Source organism: Phymastichus coffea, unplaced genomic scaffold (assembly GCF_024137745.1).
Source record: "Phymastichus coffea isolate CEN01 unplaced genomic scaffold, Cenicafe_Pcof_1.1 PCOF00069, whole genome shotgun sequence".
NCBI lineage: Eukaryota > Metazoa > Arthropoda > Insecta > Hymenoptera > Eulophidae > Phymastichus > Phymastichus coffea.
Window position 1 is genome coordinate 635,755 of NW_026706880.1, and position 24,435 is coordinate 660,189.

General features: G+C 39.2%; 2 protein-coding genes across 6 annotated transcripts in view; one reads left to right on the forward strand and one right to left on the reverse strand.

The window, feature by feature from the left end:
• LOC131667660 (protein trachealess) overlaps positions 1–24,435 on the reverse strand; it is a 110,439-nt gene that overhangs the window by 59,622 nt on the left and 26,382 nt on the right. For 3 of the 4 annotated variants that reach the window (XM_058941241.1, XM_058941240.1, XM_058941239.1), the window contains exons 3-4: positions 19,993–20,040; positions 15,578–15,607 (exon numbers count right to left, since the gene is read on the reverse strand). In XM_058941241.1, the coding sequence (XP_058797224.1) occupies positions 15,578–15,607; positions 19,993–20,040 (78 nt within the window). Of the gene's footprint in view, positions 1–15,577; positions 15,608–16,426; positions 16,553–19,992; positions 20,041–24,435 lie in introns of those variants that run through there. The other variant, XM_058941242.1, reaches the window with a different exon arrangement.
• LOC131667661 (fatty acyl-CoA reductase 1-like) lies at positions 8,755–13,306 on the forward strand. 2 transcript variants are annotated; one of them, XM_058941243.1, is made up of 5 exons: positions 8,755–9,093; positions 9,207–9,726; positions 10,602–10,791; positions 10,854–11,102; positions 11,376–13,306. In XM_058941243.1, the coding sequence occupies exons 1-5, from the start codon at positions 8,836–8,838 to the stop codon at positions 11,731–11,733; spliced, it is 1,575 nt and encodes a 524-aa protein (XP_058797226.1). In that variant the 5' UTR covers positions 8,755–8,835; the 3' UTR covers positions 11,734–13,306. The 2 variants fall into 2 exon arrangements, with proteins under 2 accessions (XP_058797226.1, XP_058797227.1); XM_058941244.1 differs by having other exon boundaries at positions 11,420–11,573.

Genomic DNA, 24,435 nt, shown 5'->3' on the forward strand with positions numbered 1-24,435 from the left:
CGGAACCAAGGAAGCGCGGCATCATCAAACATCGTCTACCTGAGGGATTCGCGAAAACGCACGACAAGCCAAGCTTGACCTTCCTGATTCTAGATAGGATGTAAATGATACTGCTGTTGCGGCTAAATCATCTTCCGTTGAGGGGTAGACTGTGAATCATCTCATTCTTGCCAAGACAATTTATTTTTAGAATACAACTTGGGCTGGTTACTTCTCCATATGATTGGACTTTTGTACACAAAAATGCATATGAATAATTTTATGTAAATGTAATATGTAAAATTATGTTCTAATGAATCATATTAACGAACCTATAAAAATAGTACATAATTCGACACTTACGGATTGCCCAAACTAGCACTGATAAATGCGTGGTTACTTTGTGTAATTTAGGAATTTTGTAGAAACAAAGAATGATAAAGTTAATCTAAATTCATATAAAATACATAGAAAGCCATATTTTTGTTTAATTTTTATTCCAAATTTAAGCCGTTGCAGAGCTTTAGAAACACTAAAATTGCACATAAACGTGCCACTTTTTGTATAAAGCTATACTTTTAAAATTCTGTTGGGATCGACATTTCCACCAGAAAATAAATTGAAATTCGGCAATATTACTTGCAATGTTACTTGCTTTGATTAGTATAATTCGAATTCGGAAAATTATGAAAAGCATAATTAATTAATATTAGTACTACTATGAACAGAAAACGGCGTGATAACGATGTCATATAATGGCTCCAAGTATTTTTGAAATTGCAGTTAATCTATAAGAAAGAGTCTTATCGTCTTAACTCATACACAGGAATAATAAACGTAAAGACGGATAAGAATTGAGAAGCATAGAACGATATGCAATAAAATGCGCAAAATGTTAATTATCTGCGTAGAAGTGTACATGAGAGGATCGATGATTCCGTTAATCGGATTCTCAACCCCCTTTGCTCAATAGGAAAAGTGTAGCATAAAACAACCGAAGAGAGTCGATATCTCCGCCTGCCGAAGCGGAAAATAAAAGTAGGTAGCAAGGTACTGGATAAGGAATTCGGCGTGTTTCGCAAGTGCGCGCGCGCGTGCTGCGTTTAATTAGGAGCCGCCCGAGAAAAAGAAAGACGAGCAACGGGGAATTAAGAAGGAGGAAGGACAGGGCGGTAAAAAAGGAGAAATTTCGCGCCATTTCACCGTAATTAAAAATGTTGCAATAAAAGCGCGGCGAGGGTTGTTCCCTTAATTCTCGCCTCTCTTACTTCCTTTCTCTCTCATACATATTCTTGGGCTCACGCTGATTTTTTCTTATTTTCCCCATACGTTTTCTCTCTATCCACCTTCTCGCGCTCATAAATATCGGCCTTTTTTTTTAGCCACGCCTCGAAATTCTATAATTGCGGCGCTTAATTGCCGAAGCCTGATGTACGACGTCAGGCAGGTCCCAAACTAATTAATTGCCGTGCGATCTTTATATAAAGAGCGCCTCCTTGGGAAAAGCATTTGCATGGAGCTTCGAGAACACACCAACAAAATTCACTTCCGGCTTCGCTCTTGTTTGCGAAAGAAAAGCTCACCATATAAATCCCACTTAAAGGAATGAGATGGTCGTGTATGCGCCCAACGTTAGAGAAAGAGGAGGGGAATCGTACGGGGTTATTCATAAGCAATAGCCCATAAATAAGGTGATGCTGCTGGTACGCAGTACCGTGCGCGCACCGCGGGATGGTGAAATATTGAGAATGAGTTGTAAATATTGCAGCTCTCGCGGTTGTGCCGCGCTTGTTTTCTTCCATTTGAATTAGCATTTTTTTTTATTTTTCTGGTTCGGAAAAAATACGTAAGTCTGTATGATTTATAAGTCAGTTTCCAATCTCGCCTTTCTTGTCCAAAAATAATGTATGCTCTCTGAGGTTATTGGCGGTTCGGTTTAATTTTCATAATTATTGGGATCGTTTCTATGAGACCTTAGCGATTGCACCATTGCAACTTTATCCGTATATAGAAGCTCGCTTCCAATAAACAAGTGTAAAGAAAGAGCATCTAAGAATATTGGAAAACGGTCTTTCTCATTCGAGCAAAATATCGTTCTCGCTTTACTTGCTTTCTTCTCAAAAGGTGTTGGCGTGTCGCGCTGGATGTAAGTTACGAAGGGGCCATTTCATAAAGGGTCGTCGATCGCGATAAAGGAGCTGCCGCCTCGTCGTCTTGGAAGGCGTTCGAAAGGACATTGTAACGTGAAAGCTTCGTTTCAATGCTTATTCCGTTGCTGCAGTTGAGAAATTTCACTGCGTATAGAGGGTTGCTTCAGAAAATCTCGTGATTGCCGGGCCATTAATCAGTGAAGCGAAACGGCTTCTAAGAGATTTGAATCTTACGTCTATGAATATTATATGTAGACGGATTGCCAAAGGGGGATATTAAAACGTCAGAGCTTGATTTTAATATTTATGAAATGAACGCAAGTGAACATATTAAGTTAACTATAATTAAGATTTTTCAGCTGAACTACTAGTTTTATAATGATCACGGGATGAAAGAAAAGAAGAGAAAGGAAAAAGAACAGCAGATGTGAAGGTCATTGTCTCAAGGCTTTCGTCTAACTGTTGATCTCCCGTTTAATCCTTTCGGATAAAGTCCCCGAGGGTGCGAGGAGTGTGATCCACCCCTTTTTAGCACTTCCTCCTACTTATTCCCGTATCCGGCGCTGGCGTCGCTTCACTCCAATCTGCTCGCGGGATTTGCATACATAAGCTATTAAGCAGCTCTTTTCATTTCCTCTCGTTTATGACGCTTTAGTTGCGAATAATGTCGGGCAAGATTGCCCTGCCCGCGCGAACGTTCAAAGTTTATACTTGCGTCCATGCTCCGAGCGCATAGCGAGCTACTTTTTGCGTAAGACGGCGACAAACAACTTCAAATACTCCAAGTCTTACGACTATTTCTATATAACTTTTTATCTGGCGTGTAGTAATAAAATCACGATTAGTGGGGTAATCATCGTAAGCTACTTCGCGTAGCTAAGATTCGAACGCAAACCACGTGACTGCTCGATCGCATAGACCGGCAGCAGCTCGAGGCGCACGCGAATTATTGCGACACGTAGCTCTTCCCATGGGACATAATTGAGGCGAGCTCTACTAAGACGAAGTTACGGGCCTCGCGCAGCCACAAGAGAAGGAGAGAGGGGATCGTTCCTCAATCCGACTTCTTGATCCAATTAACGCGAGCAAAATTATCTCCCATAGCGTCCCTTATCGCCGTTCGCCTCTCGTCGCCTTTAAAACAATTTCATTTGCATAGTAAATAATCAAACAATTTCCTTTGACATTTAAATTACCAAGCGAGCAAGTGAGCGAAGCACAAGCTTATACACGTACATATCTTTCTCTTTCTGTCTCCCTATCCTCTCTCTCTCTCTCTCTCTCTCTCTCTCTTTCTCTGTAATTTCCGAAGACATCAATTAGCCGAACATAATTTGCAATTTGCCGCCGTTATTAGGCGTACCTCTATTTTTCAGTGCGGTTCCTTCGTTTTTTCCCTTCCGCGTCTGTGGCGGATAGGTGTGTGCGCGCGTGTGTGAGAGAGAGGCGTATACGTACGAGAATGGAATTTTACGAAAGCGCAATAAATGTTGAGCAAGCACACAGCTCCCGCTCTCTTTCTGTTAGCAGCGAGTTTTCATGTGTCATATTTACTGCGCGAAGCTTTATTGAATTACGCAGCTTGTATCTTTCGCTCCATGCTGCGTGCGCGACAATCGCCTAAATTGACATAACGTCGTCGGTTGATAGATGTGTAATAGAATAATGACGTCTTTCTCTTCTTGGCGTGGCAAATTATCACGGTGTATAATTTAATCGATCGCAAGAGCCGTGAGAAAAAGAATAGTTTGACTTCTAAAGATCAGTCGTGTAAATAAGGGAAAAAAAACGGAACGGTCTTCTGGCAATTTAAGGAAAAGTACAATCCGAATGCCAAGCACTGACCCACAATCGAATAGCGATTCCAGCAGCAGCTGTTACTACTAGCAGCAATTTCTATGTATGAAAGTCTCATGATCTCCGAAAGAAAAGTAAATACTCATTTCCGCAGGCACTGTACGACAGCGGCGGTCGGTGTGTTCCATCCACCTAAATGTCACAGTTATTGTAAGCATTTGCAGTTGGATCCGTATCCAAAAGGGGGCACGGATAGTCATTATGCAAAGGAGATGGTCAGTGTCGGTGATCCCTACAGACGCATTCCCGACATCTTGTGTGTGCGCGACGACCTCATGATTCTCTCCATGTGCTTGGTCGCAAAGTCTGATTGATGCGACGCTTTATTGAAAACAATATCCCGTATAAAGTGGTCAAGCCTCCCCACCACTATCCTCCGTCATTCGTATACGGCGCCCATTTAGACGTCTATTCGAGGGGTAGACTCCGAGCGTGTCGCGGCTAAGTGTGGCTCGCTTGCTTTTTTTATGGCATTTTTTTCTGTAAGTAATATGTTTCGAATGTCATACGCGAAGACTGCGAGCTTTCCGTGGGAAACTTTTCATGTAAGATTAAAATTTGTAGAATTTTTTTAACATTGGCATGTAAACATTTCGTTGAATAATCAAATTACTCTAGAAATCGATGAAATAAAAAACAAAAGTATTTACGAAAAAAAATAATTAAAAAACAGACGGTAAATCTATCTTCTCATCTACAGACATTCAGCCACATGCATACATAGACGTAGAAACTCTCTGAGCACTGGATTCCCATAAGAGCTGGCGCGAGTCTGGTCATAATTATGATAATGGAGGTAGGTATCTACGGGTGGCTTAGCCCGAGAGAAGAAAAGTTGGCGTACACATCACCTACCATAAGTGTATCGCGTCCTATCGCATCGAGTATCGTAAGTAAGGGATGAATCATTTATTGAGAGAGAGAGAGAGAGAGAGAGAGAGAGAGAGAGAGAATGCCATAAAGGGCCAGAGGTGAGGCCAAGAGCGGTCAGTTTTATGTCCGCTCGCCGTTGAATTTGATCAAACTTCGTTTTGCGGCCACTCGGGGAGCAATAAGCTCGGAAACTCCCCTCCCTCATCAGCTGCTTTTACTCCCCACCCTCTCCTAAACCCGATTATTTTGCGTGTGCTCAATGCCTTAAATCTGTAATGCAATGATGCATTTTTTCTGTTCGATGCTCCTCCTTGCGGATATACTTCAATATTGCAGCCACTCGATAAATATTTCATCGACGAAGGCACTCAAATGCTAACATGATTACCACTGAAAGCCGCTCGTAAAATAAATCCTCGGGAAGGCAAACAAACGAAAAAAAGAGAATTCTTTCTCAGGAGAAAGACTTCTAGATAAGATTTTCATTTTACTTGCACTCAATTAATATTGTAATGAAAATCCGCGGTCACCTTGCCATGTTAATGAATGGTTGAAGCTAATTAATCGTTTCCATTCTTAACTCGTTTGTCACTCGGATGTACAAAGGGGGACAAAGTCAACATTCTCCATTACACGAATTAGAATTAATAAGAGAGAAAGAGAGATAGACAGTCGTCTTTCGCAGTGGATAAAAAGCTAAGTACTTTGCAAATTTAATGAGAGAGACTCGTGTGGCTAATACCGGTCACACTGTTTTTGTAAGAAAAGCGTATGCAGTACGAGGGGGGTAATTAATTAATAGTGTACACTAGCGCACGAGACAGCGAAAATGGCGCTTGTATCTTTAAAGTGATTACAAGCCAAGACAGTTTTTACAGCAGCTCGAAGTTGCCAATTCCCTGGACACATTGTGTCTACGGCAACGGTGGAAAACCAGTCTGTCCGCAGGCTTTTCTCACACATTACGCGAGAGAGAATGATAATTTGGCTTATCGCTTTACCTTGCTGTTCTTTGATTAATGGCTTAGTTTTTTTTTGTTTTTTTCGTGTGCCTTTGCTGATTTAATTGACCAACTGTGTGTGACTTTGGCGCGCTATTCAAGTCACTTTATTTGTCCGACGTATAGGTTTGTCAAGTACTTTTGTGAATCCTTGCTCGTGTTTCTAAGGCACTTTTTGTCATCAGCCGGACTATACCTTGATCTGCATTTGTTAAAAGTAAGCTTGCGGCTTTGTTGAATATTTGATGTGATCGTTGTGCAACGCACGCCTTGTGTGAAAATGAGCGAACTCGAAATTTCGACGACTGCTTTCTTTTAAACATATTTTTGTTAAACAATCGCATGCTTTCGATGCATTTACCTAATTGATTCTGCGGTCTTTGACATTTTCCGTAACGTACAGTGTTTTCATTCCGATAATAAATTTACAAATGTATTGAAGCTAAAGGTCGATTTGTCATAGATTTATTTAAATGGTTGTAAGCATATTAGACAGATTGGTTGTCGTTTCTGCTTGTATCTAACTCCATGACGCTATGTTTAATACATGATTGCTGTGAATCACGAACACAGAACAGGTTTAATTGTCATTCAGTTAACCTTGGCCCTGACTGTTTTACATATTTTGCATAAACCCGATGTATTTTTTCCTTCAACGTTGAAGTTGCTTGCGAGTTAACCAAGAAATTTGGAAATCTATAAGGGTGGCTAGTTTTTAACAAGCGCAAGTGTCACGAGAAAATGTCAAGTTTTGAGGGGAGAACTCGTAGATTATCAGAAGCCGAATAAGTCTCTGTATACGTAGTTTAGGAGAGCTCTTACTGGCCATTGGTTGTTCCTTTTCACTTCGTAATGGCAGATGAATTGCGAGCATAGTGAGCAATTAAATGCTGTATCGCGCGACGGCGTTTCGCAACGACACGGTGTGTCAAGCGCTCTGCAAAACTCGGTCACTTTCGTCAACTTTTTTTCCTATTCTATTTCGTCTTTCGTTTTCTACGCTCAAAACAATAAAGAATAGCCGACAACGCAGATAATATTCATAGCGCGATCATTCGACTAAGCACATCAATACTGATCTACTTGCGCAATCACTCTAATCATGCATGCAGCCAAATTTACATTTCGATTCTTTGTTAATTTAAAAGTCTTTCTAATCCTATTTTAATGTCGCCGTTCGCTGACTCAATCTTATAATGCTCTATTAATTTCTAGTTACTGTTGCCAAGCGGGAATTCCGGACGCTGCAGCACTTATCAAATTAAAATTTTTTTTTTACTGTGCACATGCCTAGTAAAATTTTTTTAATTCAAAACAATAACCTTTTTCATATTATTTATTACTTAGTTTTATGTAAATTTTTCTTTTTATGCTTTTTTTATATTTAACGAATAATAGATTTTACTAATGCTAAAAAGACTCATTTACTGCTATGGAAATACATTAAAGTATTTTCATTTGGCTATGCGTATACAAGATGCTTTATATTTGGTGATCGGCATATCATGTTTTGCAGTTCAAATGATGAGAACGATTTGATTTGGGATTCAAAATCTTTCTATTACCTTTTTATATTTATCAAATTCATTTTTCTGGAAAGTTGTGATTAATATCTATGGTCACACTTAAAAGTTCGAGCATCTCAGCCATGTTAGAAATAATCAGTGAGATAACATCTAAATTTTGTTATTTTTGTAAAGATTTCATTCCACTAACTAATAATTCGTTGTTACTTCACTTGTCTTCGGCGCTGAGTTGCATATATCACTCTTCATTAATTGAAATTGACGTAATTTCTCCGTCGTCATATCCTATTGCAAGATTTACATGTGTCGAGCCTCCAATGCTTGACGCCTAATAAGATAATCAAATCAATTACTGCAATGAAGACTTCGTTCTGAATTTCGCTTTAACGCTATTTTTTTTATTTTTTAATAGTTTCATACATATTGAGTGAGTACGAACAAGAAAATTATGAGAGATATAAATGATAAATAAAGAATGCGAAGCTGATATTTAGCATACGAAAGGTCACAAGTGGCACTAAAAAATCGAGAAATTTATATTTTTGTGAAACGCAATAAAAGAAAGGAGAACAAGGGGGGAAAGAATTGAGGAATAAATAACGTTCTTTATTGTCTCGCGACAACAAGAATAACTAGAAGTAGTAGCAGCAGCCGGTCTTTCCCGCGGGACTCACTGGCTGGTTAAAGATTCAGACTCAGCGTGCTACACATAGATGCTCGACTGCGCATAGCGCTTACTTATTTCACGACGGGAGTGAGTCGGACGATTCTTTAATTTGTTTAAGCGACCACGTAAAAAATAGCGCCTTCTCTCTCTTTTTTTCTTCTTTTTAGCCCCAACACGCGTCTTATAATGCGATGGCCGAGGCGCGCATAGACGACATAAAAACACCGTAAAAACTTCCACCCGCCCCTCCATAACTCGGGCTTATGACGCGCCCTGTAATCCCTCGGCAAGGTTGGATTACGAGGCCTCGCTCTATATTTCGCTTGAAATAAAAGAACGGCGAAACTTTCTTTTGTTGTTCGTGCATTGCTTGTATTCGATTGGTTGATTAATTTAATTCGTTCTCAATCTTCCGTCATATACTTTCAATTAGAATACAAAATATTCTTATAAATAATGGCTTTTCATCGTAAATCAAATGCATTTCATATTTATGGAGAAGAATATTTTGGAAAATCGGCAAGTAGAATTTCGTGATAAAGGAATAACTCCTCAAAATATTTCGATGCATTAATTCAGTTGTTAAGTATATGCCGGGATTCCCCACTCCACGCGCCATCGAAAAGCTTACTGGCGAAACGTAAGGTTATAAATCTGCCAGTAGCCGTCCACGTCAGTTCTAGTTTGTCAAAGCTGCTAGCATGCATGGTTAGTTATAAATTTTAGAGTTACAGCTAAGGTTAAGTTTTGTGTTCTTTGCAACGAATAAACATAAAAAAGCTATGTCTTTAATCGATCAACTTTACGAGCGTATTGAAGATCCAAGTGAAGTAAGTGTATACGACCAAAGTGATAGTGAAATTACGCAATTTTTTGCCAACCGAACGATTTTTATTACTGGTGTCACTGGTTTTTTGGGAAAATGTTTACTAGAAAAATTATTGAGGAGCTGCAGGAAAATCAAGCATATTTATATTTTAATAAGAGAAAAATCAAATGAAACAATAGAAGAGCGAACGGACAAGTATTTCAATCATGTGGTATGTATAGGTTTATTAATCAATTACTGCGGAAGAAATAAATAGCGCTGTCGAAAGCTATATTAAGGCATGAATAGAACTGAAAATAATTTTTATTGGGTAAATCTTTATAGATTTTCGACCGATTAAGACAGGAATATCGTGATTTTCAAAGAAAAGTCACTCCAATCAAAGGTGATTTAATAAATGAAGATTTAGGATTGTCCGAAAAAGATAAGCAAAGAATTATAAACGAAGTCAATATTATTTATCACAATGCGGCAAATGTGCAGTTTCTTGAAAAAGTTAGAGTGTCACTGAAAACCAATGTTCTTGGTACTAAGCGTATGCTGGATTTAGCTCGAGAATGCAAACACATGGAAGCATTCATATATGTATCGACAGCATATTCGCATCTCTATACCAAAAATATTGAGGAAAAATGTTACCCATTTGCGGCAGATATAAATGTTATTTATCAGGCTATTGAAGCTGATGAAAAATCTGAAGATAGACTGAATGAAGAAGCTTTAAAATTATTAATTGGGCGTCATCCCAATATTTACACCTATACCAAAGCCTTTTCCGAAGAACTCGTCAGACAATACGGACAGAATGCTGATTTTGCGCATATTATTTACAGACCGAGTATTGGTTAGTGTGCATTTATCTTTATAAAATTCAACATTTATAACGCGAAAGAAAATATTTGAATTTTTTTTAACTTTCTGGAACTTTGATAGTGTTTATCATGACGATGATATGCTAGTATTTTTGACTTTTTTACATAGTAGTATTTTTAATACCAATATGGATATTAGTTAGTAGTGCGAATCGATTAAGTAGATTATTTATTTTTTCATGTACAGTAAAAAACTGCTTTCATAAAAAATTAACGTTTATTTTATATAGAATTTTTTTATTTATCCCCGACTAGAGAATACATTGAAAAATTTAAATTATAGAACAGCAAGTACGCAACTGGTAGTTAAATCTACCAATCAGTGTATTTATTCATATGTACAATCAAAGTTTCAGAAACTTTTTAAAAACATATAACGTATTGAATACAAATTGTACGTATACATCAAAGATACAACAGTCTATGAAAAAAAGTTATTCTTTTTAATAATTCCTTTTTTCTGTTTTACACATTCATTTACACATGATCTAATACAGTTACATTTACTATTATTATTTATAATTACATTTCCGAGTCAAAATGAAAAAATCATTGAGGACGACATCTATCATTTCCAAAAATTACATTTTTTTTGTAATAATAATACATTTATTTATATAAAACTTTACCTTTTAGGTATGATTTTAAATTTGAGTTACTCTGTATTTCTCAATTGAACTTCAGTTGTAAAGTCAAAATCGTTAACGTTAAATGTACAGATGCAAATAATCTTTTTTATTTCAACCTTCTAAAAATAATAATGCAATATAAATTTAATAATACTATTTTCATCTAACGATATACTTTTTTTCATTCATATAATTGAGGACTACTGTAAAATTTCCAGTTACAGCTACCTATAGAGAACCAATACCTGGATGGTGGGCTAACACTTTAGGTCCAGTTCTAATTTTCTTAGCTGGTCCAATGGGAATGGGACATATAGGTTATCTGCTCGACGTTCCAATAGATTTCATTCCATGCGATCTCACTGTGAATGCGCTCTTTGCAATTACACGGGATGGTCATAGTCAATGGTATATTGATATTATTTTATTTTCATCACGTTCATTTCAAACACACATATGATTACTTGTAGGAAAAATGGTCACAATCAGACATTAGTATATAATTATGGCAGTAGTACGACAAACCCTTGCACTTTGAAAATGGGATATGAACTATCTCATAAAATTCCTTATAATGAAAGACCTCAGAAAGCTGTTTGGTATAATTTTATGATTTTCACTGATCATTACTGGTTATTTTTAATACTACACATGCTACTGCACTTTATACCTGCCTGCATTGCTGATTTGGTCCTTATCTTATCGAGTAAAACCCCCAGGTAAAGGAATAAATAATTATTAAATGTATAAATCGACAACCAAATTTTAGCTCATCGAATCGAATTTGAAAGGAACAATTCTGCAACTATCTTATTTGATACAGTTTTTGACGATGTGATAAATGCCGTCAAAAATATATATAAAATTTAACAGAATCAGCAAAATTCGCTTCCACGATCTAATGACCGTAATTTTTTTTTTGGCTCAATTTTAAATTGCACATACAATTACTTCAATGATCACTATCTTTTTCACAATAATATTTATCACAGGCTGGTCTCTATATTTTTAAAATTTACGAAGAACTTGAATTTAGCATACTACTTCGCTAATGGAAATTGGAAAATACATATGCCAAAAACGTTGGAAGTAATTGAAAAAATGAATCCTACAGATCAGCAAATATTTTATTGTAACATACGTAGTCTATCCTGGGAAGAGTATTCTTGGACGTCTTGGAGAGGTTTGAAAAAATATATTTTAAAGGAAGAAATAAGTAGTGAAAAAGCCCAAAAATGGCATGTAAAACTATGGTATATGCACTATGGCTTGATTACCATGAGCATTCTAGGACTTTGCTATTATTTATTAACAAAGTTGATATCAGTGATATCCTGGATAATTTTATAATTAAAATATGACTCTACAAAATGTATAAATTTTTTCACACTTTCATAGATTAATTAGCTTGACAATTGATTAATTGATTTAATTTTTGAAAATATTTATTATACGAATTAATGAGTATTTTGATATATTTTGTGTAAGTATCGGGAAAATTTTGAATGATTGCACTTTTTCTGATTAAGAGTAAAAACTCAAAGATTGCGAATCATCTCTAATCAAGATCACCAAATAGATTTATTTATTATTTGTAAAGATGAAATTCCATATAAAACTATTTCATTTCTACAAGAATATTTAAAAATACCATCACCTATCTCTTCTTGTGTCATATTTCCAAGCTAACCAATCACCCAGGGAGTACTTGCCAATTAAAGTAGAGTAATGTATTCATTGAGTCGGCATCTTGCGAATGGTGGATAAGACGCGAGAAGTTTTGATTCAACAGTGGCGAGAATAAGTCAAGCAGAGCTCAGTGTCAATTCTCAGAGCAATCTACCGATGCAGATTAGGAGCTTCTCGCCCTCGTTATTCCGAGTGCGCTCGCGAGACTTAAGATTGATTGGAGGGGCGAATTGAGAAATGAATACGAATAGAGATGCTGCCTTGATTACTGGGAATGCCGAAAATTAGCACACGGCTGGCTTAAACCTAATGAGACTCTTAAGGCACACCGCTTACGATTCGTGCTTTACTACATGTACAATGGAGTTGAAGATGTTTGGCGGAAATTGAGTCCATGTTGACTCTATTAGAAAATTAAACACTCTGACTCTGATGAAAATGAACGTCTTAGCTTTTCAAAGTAAGCTACTCTAATAACATAAGATTTTTGTTATATTTGCTTATTTACTACTAGTAAAGCTTATTTGCTAATATGTTAAAAATAAGGGAAAAATTAAAAATTAAGGGATCAAAAGGATGTTTCATTTTGGATGAATTAGTATTTTAAAGTTGTTTTTCTTATTGATGAGTGTATAGAGAAAATACTTTTTTTGAATGACAGTAAGCGAAAAACCTTGTTTCTACGTTTCGATTTTTGGCTTTTTTATTTTGGGGCAAGCTTCGGCAGAAATCGCTTCACGCCACTCATTTATCCATAAATCTGACGATAAATAACGAAGCCATATTGGGGAGTTGCGACCGAGCGCTTCTGTGTCCTTTCTTTCTCTTAAAGTGGCAAGTGTCAGAAGCGGGGCTGTGCTGTACAGAAAAGCACATAGGCCAGTGAAATTTTTTTCTTTCTCACTCATAGCTTATCGCGTGGCGGCCCACAAATGCGCCGGAACGCATTTAAAATGTATTGAACTGTCATGGGCTGGCGGTTTTTCCGGATTTTTACATTTTTCATCGGCGAGCAGACAGCAACGTATATGGGCGGATTAGGGCGGTTATTGTTGCTCCTAAGTGTCTTGGTCAAGGGGCTTGGGGGATGTGTTTGTTGAAATGGGGTAGTTACCCCTCTACACCTTTTTTTAGATTGGAAACCACAATAACTGTTTATATTTCGTTTCTCAGTATGTACGTATTTCTTATGATATAACTATAGAAAAACTAGTTGAAACTTGTGTTATCAGCGTTCTCAAAATTTTTTTTTGCATCTATTGCTATTTTAATTGATAATAAAGTTGCAGCAATAAATTTTCAATGTATATTTATAACTACTCAAAGACGAAAAATGAAATTTTATATTTGTTTACGAAAACTCATTATTCGTGTTTTTACTAAACTATTTTTATCTACAATAATTAAAACGCTGTTAGAAAGAAGAATTTAGAAATAGAAGTGTCCGGGAAAATAAAAATTTTATTTTCATACGAAGTACAACTTATACTAAGATGTACTTAAGATAACGATTTCAAAGTTCATTGAATGCGTATCAAGGTAATTGAAATCGCAGCCGTCTAACGACTAAGCTAGCGGAAATTGACTTGGAGTTGCCGTGTCAACGCTTGGAGGCGAGATTAGGGCTTTATTTTCTGCCTTGAGGCTCACTCCATTCATTTTACTCTAAAGCTTCCTTCGATTTTGAATTAATCAACATATTTCTTGCCTTGCACGCTCAATAAATTTCATTAGTGTTTACAATTGAAATTTTTGACATAACTCGATATCTCTTTTTCATAGGAATCCGAATAGTTTTGAATATTTAAAACGTCATGAAAGATACATTTAATTCCGCTACAAAACAACTTTTTAAGTTTAGGTTAGCATACGGCGCTACAGCGCGGCGATGGTTCAATCGAAATAAGAAAGAGAAAGAAGATAAGTCAAGAGTCAATTGAGAAAAAAAGACGCGCGAGTACAACAGAGAGAAAGATAGCGCGCGGCTGTGAAGGAGCAACGGTGGAATCCCTTTATCCGCCGCGTCACTATGAGATTCTTTCGAGACGCGCTGATTTGAAATGCCTTTTAAAAGGCTCCGTCCAAGGCTTTCTCTTGCAGGAAGGGAGAGGAGCATCTCTTCTTATTTCCTCTTTCGTCGTTGAAAATTGAGCGAAGTGATGCACGCGGAAGCTCGATCGACGTGGCATCTGCATCCTCTCTCTCTCTCTCTCTCTCCAGCTGCCAACGCCGCCGTGGGTAATTTGCATCCCGAGGAATTTTGCGGGCGCAACCGAATCATCTGGTAATGACGCGAAAGCGAGCGAGTATAAAGAAAAGAAGGCAAGGGTGAGCAAAAGGCAAAATTGAAAGTTAGAGAAACGGATTTAGAAAGTAAATGGGAGAAGAGGATGAAAATGAAACATTTTACTGGTTGCAATGATGATGATGATGATGATGATGATGATGATGATGATGATGATGATGATGAGGATGATAATGATGATGATGTAATGAAGAATGGAAGAGCTATCAAAAAACGTTATGTTTTTATAATTAGCGTTGGTTATTGCAGCCAAAAGGAATTCGTTGACTTGTAAGATAAGCAATTATTTCACATGTACTTTTAATCTATAAGATTAAGGAACCGATTTTTTCAAGCGCAGCCGAAAAAAAAGTGATGTCGATCGACGTAAGAAAATATAAACGAGATTGCAGAAAATAAAGTAAAAATAAACAAAGGCAGGCATTACAAAGGTATTCGCTTTCGGGTCTTTGAACCATGGCGCAACTCGCTCGGCAAAGTAGGGCCGCCGCAGCAACGCGGCCGAATAAAAAGGGGAGCTTCAAAAAAGACGAATCAAAGTCAGATCGCGCGCGGACAGCAAGAAAAGAAGACGAAAATACTGCAACCACATCCCATAACACGGTTCAAGGTACTCAACTCACACATAGGCCATATTCATTCGTGAAACCAAAGCATAGTCTCGCGCATTCGGTCATTATAATATTTGCTGGGCTGCGCGATGCTCCGAAAAATCACGTCTCTCCTATTCGAAGTATAGGTATAGTTGATCTTGATGTTATAAACCCATCCCCCTTGCTTACATCCAAAAGCGGCGCGCCTTTCACTTTTTGGTCTCTTCTGATCTCCCTTCTGCACTTATCGTGGTTTTGCATAATTGCGTTCAAAGAACGATCATTATTTATATGATAATCGAGTTAAAGATAGCGCCCGATGTTCCGTCAACTATTATTTCAAATTTCTGAACTTTGGCATAAGATTTTTGTTGTTGTGGTTTCCGATTTTCAGTTTGTTAGTGCTCAATGCAACACATTCAATGTCAGTGTAATTGTTTTAAATTTGCTTGATTTTTTTTTTCGGAATGCGCTATATTTTTCGGAATGAATTTCTGATTGTCTGAAAAACAAATTAACACCACGTAAGGAAGACTACTAAATATGAGTGCTTAACCAAATTAAAAGAAAACGGTGTATAGTGGTAAGTTAAAATATTTCATCGTACCTTTCGAAAGCGTAGTGCCTCTCGTCATATCTGTAACATAATAAATATGCCTGGTCATCAAGTGTGCTACAACGCAACTTATCAATCAAACTTTATTAAGTTTACAAGTTGAGACATTTATATTGTGTAATGATCCATGCTTCATTTTTTATTTACAATTCAGGTCTTTTTTAATACCAGATTCTACGAATATGGTTTGTCAAAAAAAATCTTAATATTTGTTATTGTTCAGTCACTGTTAAAGATTATTAATCTTCATTGCGAAAATGGTGTAAATCGAGTCTAAAGCATCGACGTTAAATAAACGATTCAGCAGTTTGGTATATAGCTCTTTTGACATTTCAAATATGGAGATTGAGGCAGTTACATGTAACGATAAAACGACCAGAAAAGTTTTAATACTACCGCCTAATATCTTTCGCCGTTGTTCATGATATTGTTTTATTATTTTTAAGAGAGAAATTGGTTCTCAACTTGTTAGAGCAGCCAAGCTGTCGGAATACTTGGTTAAAAGTAAGTAAGCAAGACACGTAAGTGCATGTGGCATTTGATTGGGATTCACAAGTAATGTTTGAAAGTGTTGAAGATTAGAAAAGATGACGCTCCGACTACCGAGACAATCGCCTGGCTGACGCGACGACGAAGCTGAAGAGTAGCCGGGGCCCTCTTAAATAAACGCCTCGATTGATTTAATTTCCCGTAATAGTAATTGACCGTTAAGTGCCGGTATACGAGGCAGCTCTTATTTAAAAAGCCAGCAAACAGGCAGACGACTACTCCCGATCAGATGCCACTACAGAGTGTTATTACGTGCTGCCACGAGACACGCGCACAATTGCTCAAACGCACCTTGCGTACGGATGTTGAAAATAAAAAGTTCATCGAGGCAGCGTTGACTTCTGAGGTTTTTTTGAAAATCTGTCGTACGTAGCGTAGATAGCGAGCACTGTGGCAGGTAGTCAGGGTCAATCTTCCCCTTGCGTGCGTGCCCGTGCGTGGCCGTGCGGATAGCGAGTAATTGTTGAGAGGAGAGCGATCGCAGACACTCGGTCTGCGAAGCTTTGAAATATTCTCTCTGTCGAAGCGAGTATAAGGCGCGTCCGGGACGTGAGCTCAATTCCGATTCCGCAAGCGTCGTGTACGCGCGTGCTGATTGTGTGTGTGTGTGTGTGTGTGTGTGGCGGGTGCGGTAGGGGAGCAACGGAGAGTCGCGCGCTTTCGAGATCGGTTCTGCGAGGCTGTGCAGCCGCCGGCTCTCGATTTAAGTCAGCGAGCTCACGTTCTGCCGGTTGCCCGCACGTGACCCAGCTGTGTGTTGCCGCCGCTACCGGGGGGATCCCTGCACGTCGCGCGCACCTCCGACGGCCGACTGACGTCACGCACTGGCTGGTGTGCCGCTGCTTCTCGAGGGCAGCGCGTAGCCTTCACCTGCCTTCCGCGGGCGGCGGCACGCCATCGTCACGACTACGCTCCAACTACGAGGCTTATTAGGAATGCCGTGCGCTTTGCTACGGATAAATTCGTTTTGTTCGACCTCGCCCCCTCTCGTTCTCGCAATCTGAGATTCTTAGTCGGGCACTTGTCACGTAGACCGGCTGACTACTTGATAAGGGCACAATAACCTTTATCGCGATGATCTTTCTATCAGTAACTCAGTTCTATGCTAATTTGCAACAATGCTTCTCTCTTATCACTGAGTGGCTTTCGACGCACCCTTTCACCAGCTGTATTTTTCTTTATTGTAAATATTGATAAGTAGCTCTTGTCATATATTAAACATGATACCGAGAGACTAAACGAACAAAATACGCTAAAAATTATTTGGAATTGTCGCATTGGTTTTTAGAAAAACTATGAATACGGATCAGTATTTAGAAGTAAACAAAGATCAATGAACCAAGTGAACTAGAAGTATACGGAGTGTACCGAGAGACCGAAGGAAAATCGACTACAAAAGAAGAGAGCGAGAAACAGTTTTGAAAGGCACAGGTGAAAGGAAGCTGTATGCGCGAAGCGAGAGTTGTCATGTTAGTTAGCAATTGAATGGTCGCATGGGTACAACATAATTGCGAGAGTGCGTAATTCATTGGTTCGAAAATGGCCATTATATCACGTAAATCACGTGGAAATAATAACTCGGCGCGGTACGTGGGAGCCATAACTCATATGGCGCAGTGTTGCTTCTTTAATCCACACTTTGTTGCGCTTCACGGTGCTGTGCGCACACGTGAGATTTGTGGGTGGAGAGTATGTATAATGGAGAACCCCCTGCGGCTACCCCTTTTCCACTTCTATCAGATTAGTTTAATGCTTAACGAGAGAGTTAACGGAGTCGAAGGTACGAATGCTGTTTGTATACACTGATAACTCTGTGATTTTTAATTATTTCAAAGAAATATATGTTATCACAAGCAATAAAATATAATTTTAGCAATGAAAAATAACTAAACATTATCTAATTATAATATTCGCGGCAAAAGACTCTTAGCTTTTCTTTTTTCCTTTTTATTCAATAGATCTGATAATATATTTTCTGATTTGTTGATAACGTGCCCCATAATTCCAGATCAAAATAGTTCAGTGAAGCCGTTCCACTTTTCCAAGCAGTTCTATAGATGCAGACCATCCAGAATTTGAATAAAATTACGTCGATTAGTAGAAGATTCACCCTTGCGCGCGCGATCGTTAACGATCTTGTGAATTCGAGGACAAATTAAAGAGTAAAAGCTATTCTCTCCCTCGATCTTTTCGCTATATATCTATTCCCGCGCGGGCAACTTTGCAAAGAAGAAGTGCTCGGGCAAAACTCGCCGTCTCAACCGTCAGCTTCTTAATGGTTTAATTCGCCCTGAATTAGCATATTTTTCAGACTGCCAGCCGCAAAGAGCTACGCTCTGCGTTTGCACAAACGGATATAGATCCAAATATCAGAGAAAAATAGAATTTTAGATTGTTATGTCTATATTGTTTGAATGTATGTCGACATTATTGTACGGCAAATTTCATTCTAAACTTGTCTACTCATAAGGAAGAGAAATGCCGAGAGTGTTATTAGTTGGATTCGGCGCTCTATCACAAGAAGAAGGCTGTTTCGTTCGAAAGTGCGCGCGCGGACACGAAACTCGTATTCACCAGAAAAAAAGTAGTTAATGAGCACGTGTAAAGTATCTCCTGGAACCCTGTCCGTTTCGGATGCGCCTTCAAATGGCAAGTTAATTAAGGCATCAAGTCGCTTGTCATCGGGAGCTTCGTTTGTCGCCTTTACGAGTCAACACCGACAAAGTTGACTCTGCATTAACATTCATGAATTTTTCTGGGAAACAAATTATTTTGGTCTTTCGACTGGTTCAAGTTATTTAATTGAAGCTTTGCGGAGGACAGCGAACACTTTTTTTGGGCTATATGAAGTTTCAATCATCTCTGAACAACTCATTGTTACGTTTAGAAATAGAAAAGAGCAATGAGAATTTATTGCCCGAGAAAACAATCGATTACACCAGTTGAATCTCATGAAAAGTTTAATATTCTTTTAAATGAACAAAAAAATTTAATAAACTGTTGATAATTTATTTTTCCCTATAGCTAAAAAAATGCAATGAAGGCGTCGCGTAACAAGGTTTCAAGGTATTTTCTCAGATATTCGGTTGACCTCGGCGGGTAATAAGAACGAATGTGATTCTATTAAGAGTTCAATTGTTACGGGGTGTCGGATAGGCCCGCTGATCTGTCCCCAAGAGCGAAGTGGAAAATAGTAAAAGGGTCGAGTGGCGAAAACAGTATAGGGGTTGATGTGATCGCGACCGATAAGACTCGCAAAGAATAGACTTCTTGCGGCTTAAAGACTTTGCAACGCTATCTTCGTCGCTCTCAGTGGTAATACCCAGCCTAGACCCATTACACTTAACTCGATGAGAATTTGTCGTTTTTCGATGATGCGAATTGTATAATGCTTGTTTGCGTGCTGGTGATAAAGTCAAGCGATCTGTTTGAGTATTTTTTTTTTATTATAGCGTAGCTGTCTTTCTTTTTAATGTTTTGAAATAAGTATACGACATATATGTACTTCAATGCTACAATAGTATTTGTTTGCTGGAGGACGGAAGCCAGTAACGTATTATTTTTCTGCTTCAATGCGGAATTTTAGTATTACGTCATTATTTTTCTTGCTTCGAAGAGCTAAATAGTTGATTGATCTGATGTGAAACGTGAGCGGTTATTCTTTCGATGCACAAATTCTGTGAGCATTGCAAATAATGTTACCAAAATCAGATTTTAATTGTTGTCTTAATCGAAAACGGCAATTTTGTCGGCGTAAGCGTCAGAAAAATGATGCGGCAAAAGCAAGTAAACCTGCATATGACAGATTAAGCAAATCTAAAACTAGATAACGATCATAATAAGAGTAATGTACTCACCGAGCGTTGACGGAGTTGGGATTGGCGACGTCGTCCATGGACGGCTTCCTGGAATGAAACCAGGAATGTAATTGGTTACTGTTAGCGCGCAGCTGCATAAGCGCGGGATGCGCGGCTGCCGGCGTGGCGCCATAAGCGCTCGAATACAAATTTGGCGCCGTCGCCGCCGCCGCCGCCGCTTGCCACATCCCACTGTACGCTTGCACGTCCATGTCAATGATATCCCGTGCACCTTGACAATTCGAACAATCGTCTCATCCACAAACACATGGTCGACAGCGACGCTTGCGCTGGCAATAGGCCAGAAGAGGAGCAAGCAAGTGCGTATCGCCGCGCGACTATAGCTATACGGGTAAAAGCTCTCGACGCCTTGAGCGCGTGCGATCGAGTGCGTGACAGCGGCAGGCGGCCGGTTGCTCTTTCTCTGTTCTCTCACTCGAGAGGGGTTGATCTCCACTGCGCAACGCCCCCTCTACTCGGCTAGATTTTCGTTGCCCGCCCTTTGTGCGTGCTGCTGCTCGGCTATGTCGCACTTCTTTTTTTCCCTTCTCCTCGCACGCACGCACGCGCGCGCGCGCGCCGCCGCCGCCGCCGCTTTGCGTGCATTATGCACCTAATGCCGACTTTGCAGTGCTCTCACGTGGAACTCCACGCACGCACTTGACTCTTTCTGTCTACTTGTTGGCGACACGTCTAATTGCCAGTTGCCAATTGCATAATAGTTGCTCGGATAAATGTTTTTGTCAATATATTTTATTTCCAGCTATTTACTATGAATTTCATTCAAAGAGTCTCAATAACATGGGGTTGGTGTACGTTGTGTTGCCATCTTAAGCGCAAATAATCACAACTTTTTACTGAATGTTGAAATAATTTCAAGCGAACTATTTTCTTAGTGCGTGAAGGTGGGTTTACCTTGTAACGTAACTTTTTATAAAGAAAAATTTTATCATCTCAAAATTATTTACAACGCTCCGATTCAAGATTCACTATACGAAAATGCTTCTTAAAGTATAGAATTTCAACATTTTTATAGTTAGTTTTATTATTCATTATAAACGCGATACTTTACCCTTTTTTCTGCCCTATGAAAGTCCTTTTAAATTCGTTTGATAAAGTAAAACATGACAAATGGATTAGTAGCTATATTTCAGAAATAGTAGCTTGAACGACTACAGCAATGTGGAAAAATAAGAATAGTTTGTTTGCACCAAGCAAAAATATAGTTTTTAGTCAATTAAAATTCTAAGTGAACGATCGATACCGTGATTCTATCGACACATTGCCACAGCGCGGCTGATGCTCGCCTGAATTCGAAGATAGCAAGTAACTATAAGCTAGATGGCGTAATGAGATTGACCGCTTGGCCAGAAATATCTCCAATCGTAGATGAATAATTTTGTCATACAAGTTGAAGAATTATGTAAATTAGTGATAATTAAAAAAAGCAGAAAAGATGACACAGTTAGAATAGACATATTTTGTGCGGAAAAACAGCCACAAAGTTAAACTCTTTGACAAGCAGCAACCCTCGCGTATTACAAGCAGAGAAACACGCGAAGAGCAGCACGCGTGCCACAGTTAAATCGAAACGCCCCTCCGTCTTATAAACCGCGTGTCGGGATCCACCGCTCTCTATCTTCATTTGGGTCGAGAGAGTCGAGGCAAGCCCCGAGACGCCAATAAAGCCTCCTCGCTATCTACCCCTCTCCAATGATTTTCCACGGCCGCGATCATCGATTCGCTCAGATTACCTCTATCTCGGTACGATCAGTTCGGGAGAGCAATCGAACAGCCCTCTAGGATGATGCATTTTTAATGTACTCTCATGTATTTGGCATGGGGGATTAGCTTTTCTTCCGATCAACTTTTAATTTCCCGGGCTTGTTCGACTCGTTTAATGCAAGACTTTCGGCGTCACTGTGGATTTATTTGATTATGTTAATGGACACCGATATTTATTTATTTTACTTTTATCTGCGGTCCTCGTTAGCTTTGAATGGCGGATGTTTATTGATCGGAAAGGCTGTGATCCTTGAATGTTTTATTATTTACTTAATGGTATATTCAATCGACATTAAATCTGTTGATATCGGGAATTATTCACCAAGTAAGTGACACGTTTATTTTGTTAATCGTGCTCTTGGGACGTGATCTTGGAAAGCGAGTCCATTAAAGACTTACATGAAGAGAAGAGCTAATGAGATGTTTATATTCATTTTCGCAATGATGACTTGTTACTAATTTAAACGTTTCAACAAAATAGCCGACCTTACAATCAGCTTCTTCGGATACTCCTCGTCCCACTCGTCAAATGATATCTACGTATTAAGAGACGCACGAGTGACATTGGCGACTGTACAAGGTGAAATAACATTTGGTTTTGTCATTATACTTATCACGTTTATGGAGGAGAAAAAGAAACTCGTAAGACTACAAGTCATAATGTCGAGCCCATAATTTTGGAAAGAGGCCAAGTTGTCTGGCCTTTTGATTTTATTCTTCCTAGCTCTCTCTCTCTCTCAACTTCTTTGTCCGAGCGGATTCACAGCGTGATAATGTGTGCAGCAGTGTGTCAGCGGAATAAAGAGATATTGTCTCGAACAAGCCGATTGCGAATCGAGATAAGCCCAACTCCAAGAATCGGAAGGTTCTGTTCTGACCATGTGCGTTGGATGTTTCTAATGAAAATTTTATATTTCGAGAATATCTCCTAAAAAGATACATATATTAGATAAAAATCTTTACAACGTGGTGTTGGTTCAATTAATTGTGATGGCATTGAAGCGCGAGGAATGCTTGCACCTAACCATCAAAACAAGTACGCGCAGAATCTTCATTGCAAAAACATCGCGGCGTAGTAGTAGTAACAATAACCCTTTGGAGAAGTTTTCGTTAATCGTTTCAAGCCATCCGCAGCGAAGAAGACAGCGTGTCTGTCTCGATCGGTACATATAAGGAATCAACCAAATAAAAAAAAACACAAAGGCAACGTCGTGCGGATTAATAGTCGATTCCTACTAATTACAAGCAGCTCTTGTCGATATACCCCATTTACGACTTTTCTGACGTTTTTTCTTTCCGCACTTGCAGACTCCTCTCTGTCTCTCAAGCTCGCCACGAATGGGGATGCCGGATCTTCTTATCGGTCTCTCTGCACCGATCATTGTGACGACTACGGATTCTTTTTCTACTTTTATTCATTAGTCGGCTGCTGGCATTTGTTATGGGATGATTTCTTGTTACACTCGCGCTCATACGTCTCTTCGTGTCGTTACGCCGACTCCTTACTCTTCTCCTCCTCCTTTTTCTGCTCCTTCGTTTTTTCTGCGATTCGGCTTAATTTATGTTTCACGCTTGCGTCTTATTTGATTTTATTATATTTCTCGATTTATTTATAGCTTGCGCGTTTATTTATCTTGATATCACGCCTCGCGGAACAATTCTTAGTCGACGGTGCGTTTCAGCGAGTGTCGTCACCGTGCGATCGCGAGTGGGAGAACAATTCGAACGCTTGTCAATTATCATTAAAATCAATCGAAGCTCTTTCTCGCGGCCGAAAGAAGTCGATCAGCCTAACAAGATCAAGAATCTCACTCACGCTCCAAAACGTTCGCGCGTGCGCTTACGCGAAAACGTGATCTCGCACGTATACTTGCCATACCGTCGACAAAACACTCGCGTGTCACAAGTCTCTTTTAAAAATAGCGCGCCGCGCGACTGCCACGGACGCGGAGCACAAAAGCCAAAACAATCGTATACGCGCGCCCCGCAAACAGCTCAGCGTCCATTCAATCATACGTGTGTACGCGAAATTTGTTGAGCAGCGATCGAAGATACGGCTAATAACAAATTGACGATTTCTTGCCTCGCGCATCTCACGACTGGCTCCAAAGCAAAGTCCAGATTGCTTAAGCTTTCCTTACTGATTATGTAGGGAATCGACGTAACACTTCGAATTTCCATCGATGAAGTGGTTTTGTCTTTTCAGAGCACATAGAACTGGTTCGCACGCGTGTGCGCGAGACAAAGAAACGCTTGGTTTTACCGCGGAAAATAAGGCAAGTGCAGACACGCAGAAAAAGCGAGAGTGCGAGGATGAAAACGTATATATATGAAAGTTGCAGTGTAGTTTCTTTATGGGCGTTCGATTACCGCTTCGAGCAAGCGGGGGGAGGCATAAAGAATGAATCTCGCGGAATCCGCTCGTTAAGCAGACCTACACTACCACCTGCTGATTGGCTACTGGAACTTTTTACTCGCGCGTGTGCACCGTGAGAGAGAGAGAGAGAGAGAGAGAGAGAGAGAGAGAGAGAGAGAGAGAGAGACAGAGAGAGACAGAGAGAGACAGAGAGAGGAGAGAGACAGAGAGAGAGAGAGAGAGAGAGGATTTTTCAATAAACGTTTCGATATTTCTAAAGGCTGTCAGCGATAGTAATAGCG

Coding starts and splice junctions, on each gene's coding strand:
- LOC131667661 (XM_058941243.1), top strand. CDS start 8,836: ATGTCTTTAATCGATCAACTTTACGAGCGTATTGAAGATCCAAGTGAA. Junction 9,727..10,601: donor TATTTACAGACCGAGTATTG/GTTAGTGTGCAT, acceptor TAAAATTTCCAG/TTACAGCTACCTATAGAGAA. Junction 10,792..10,853: donor CGGGATGGTCATAGTCAATG/GTATATTGATAT, acceptor GATTACTTGTAG/GAAAAATGGTCACAATCAGA.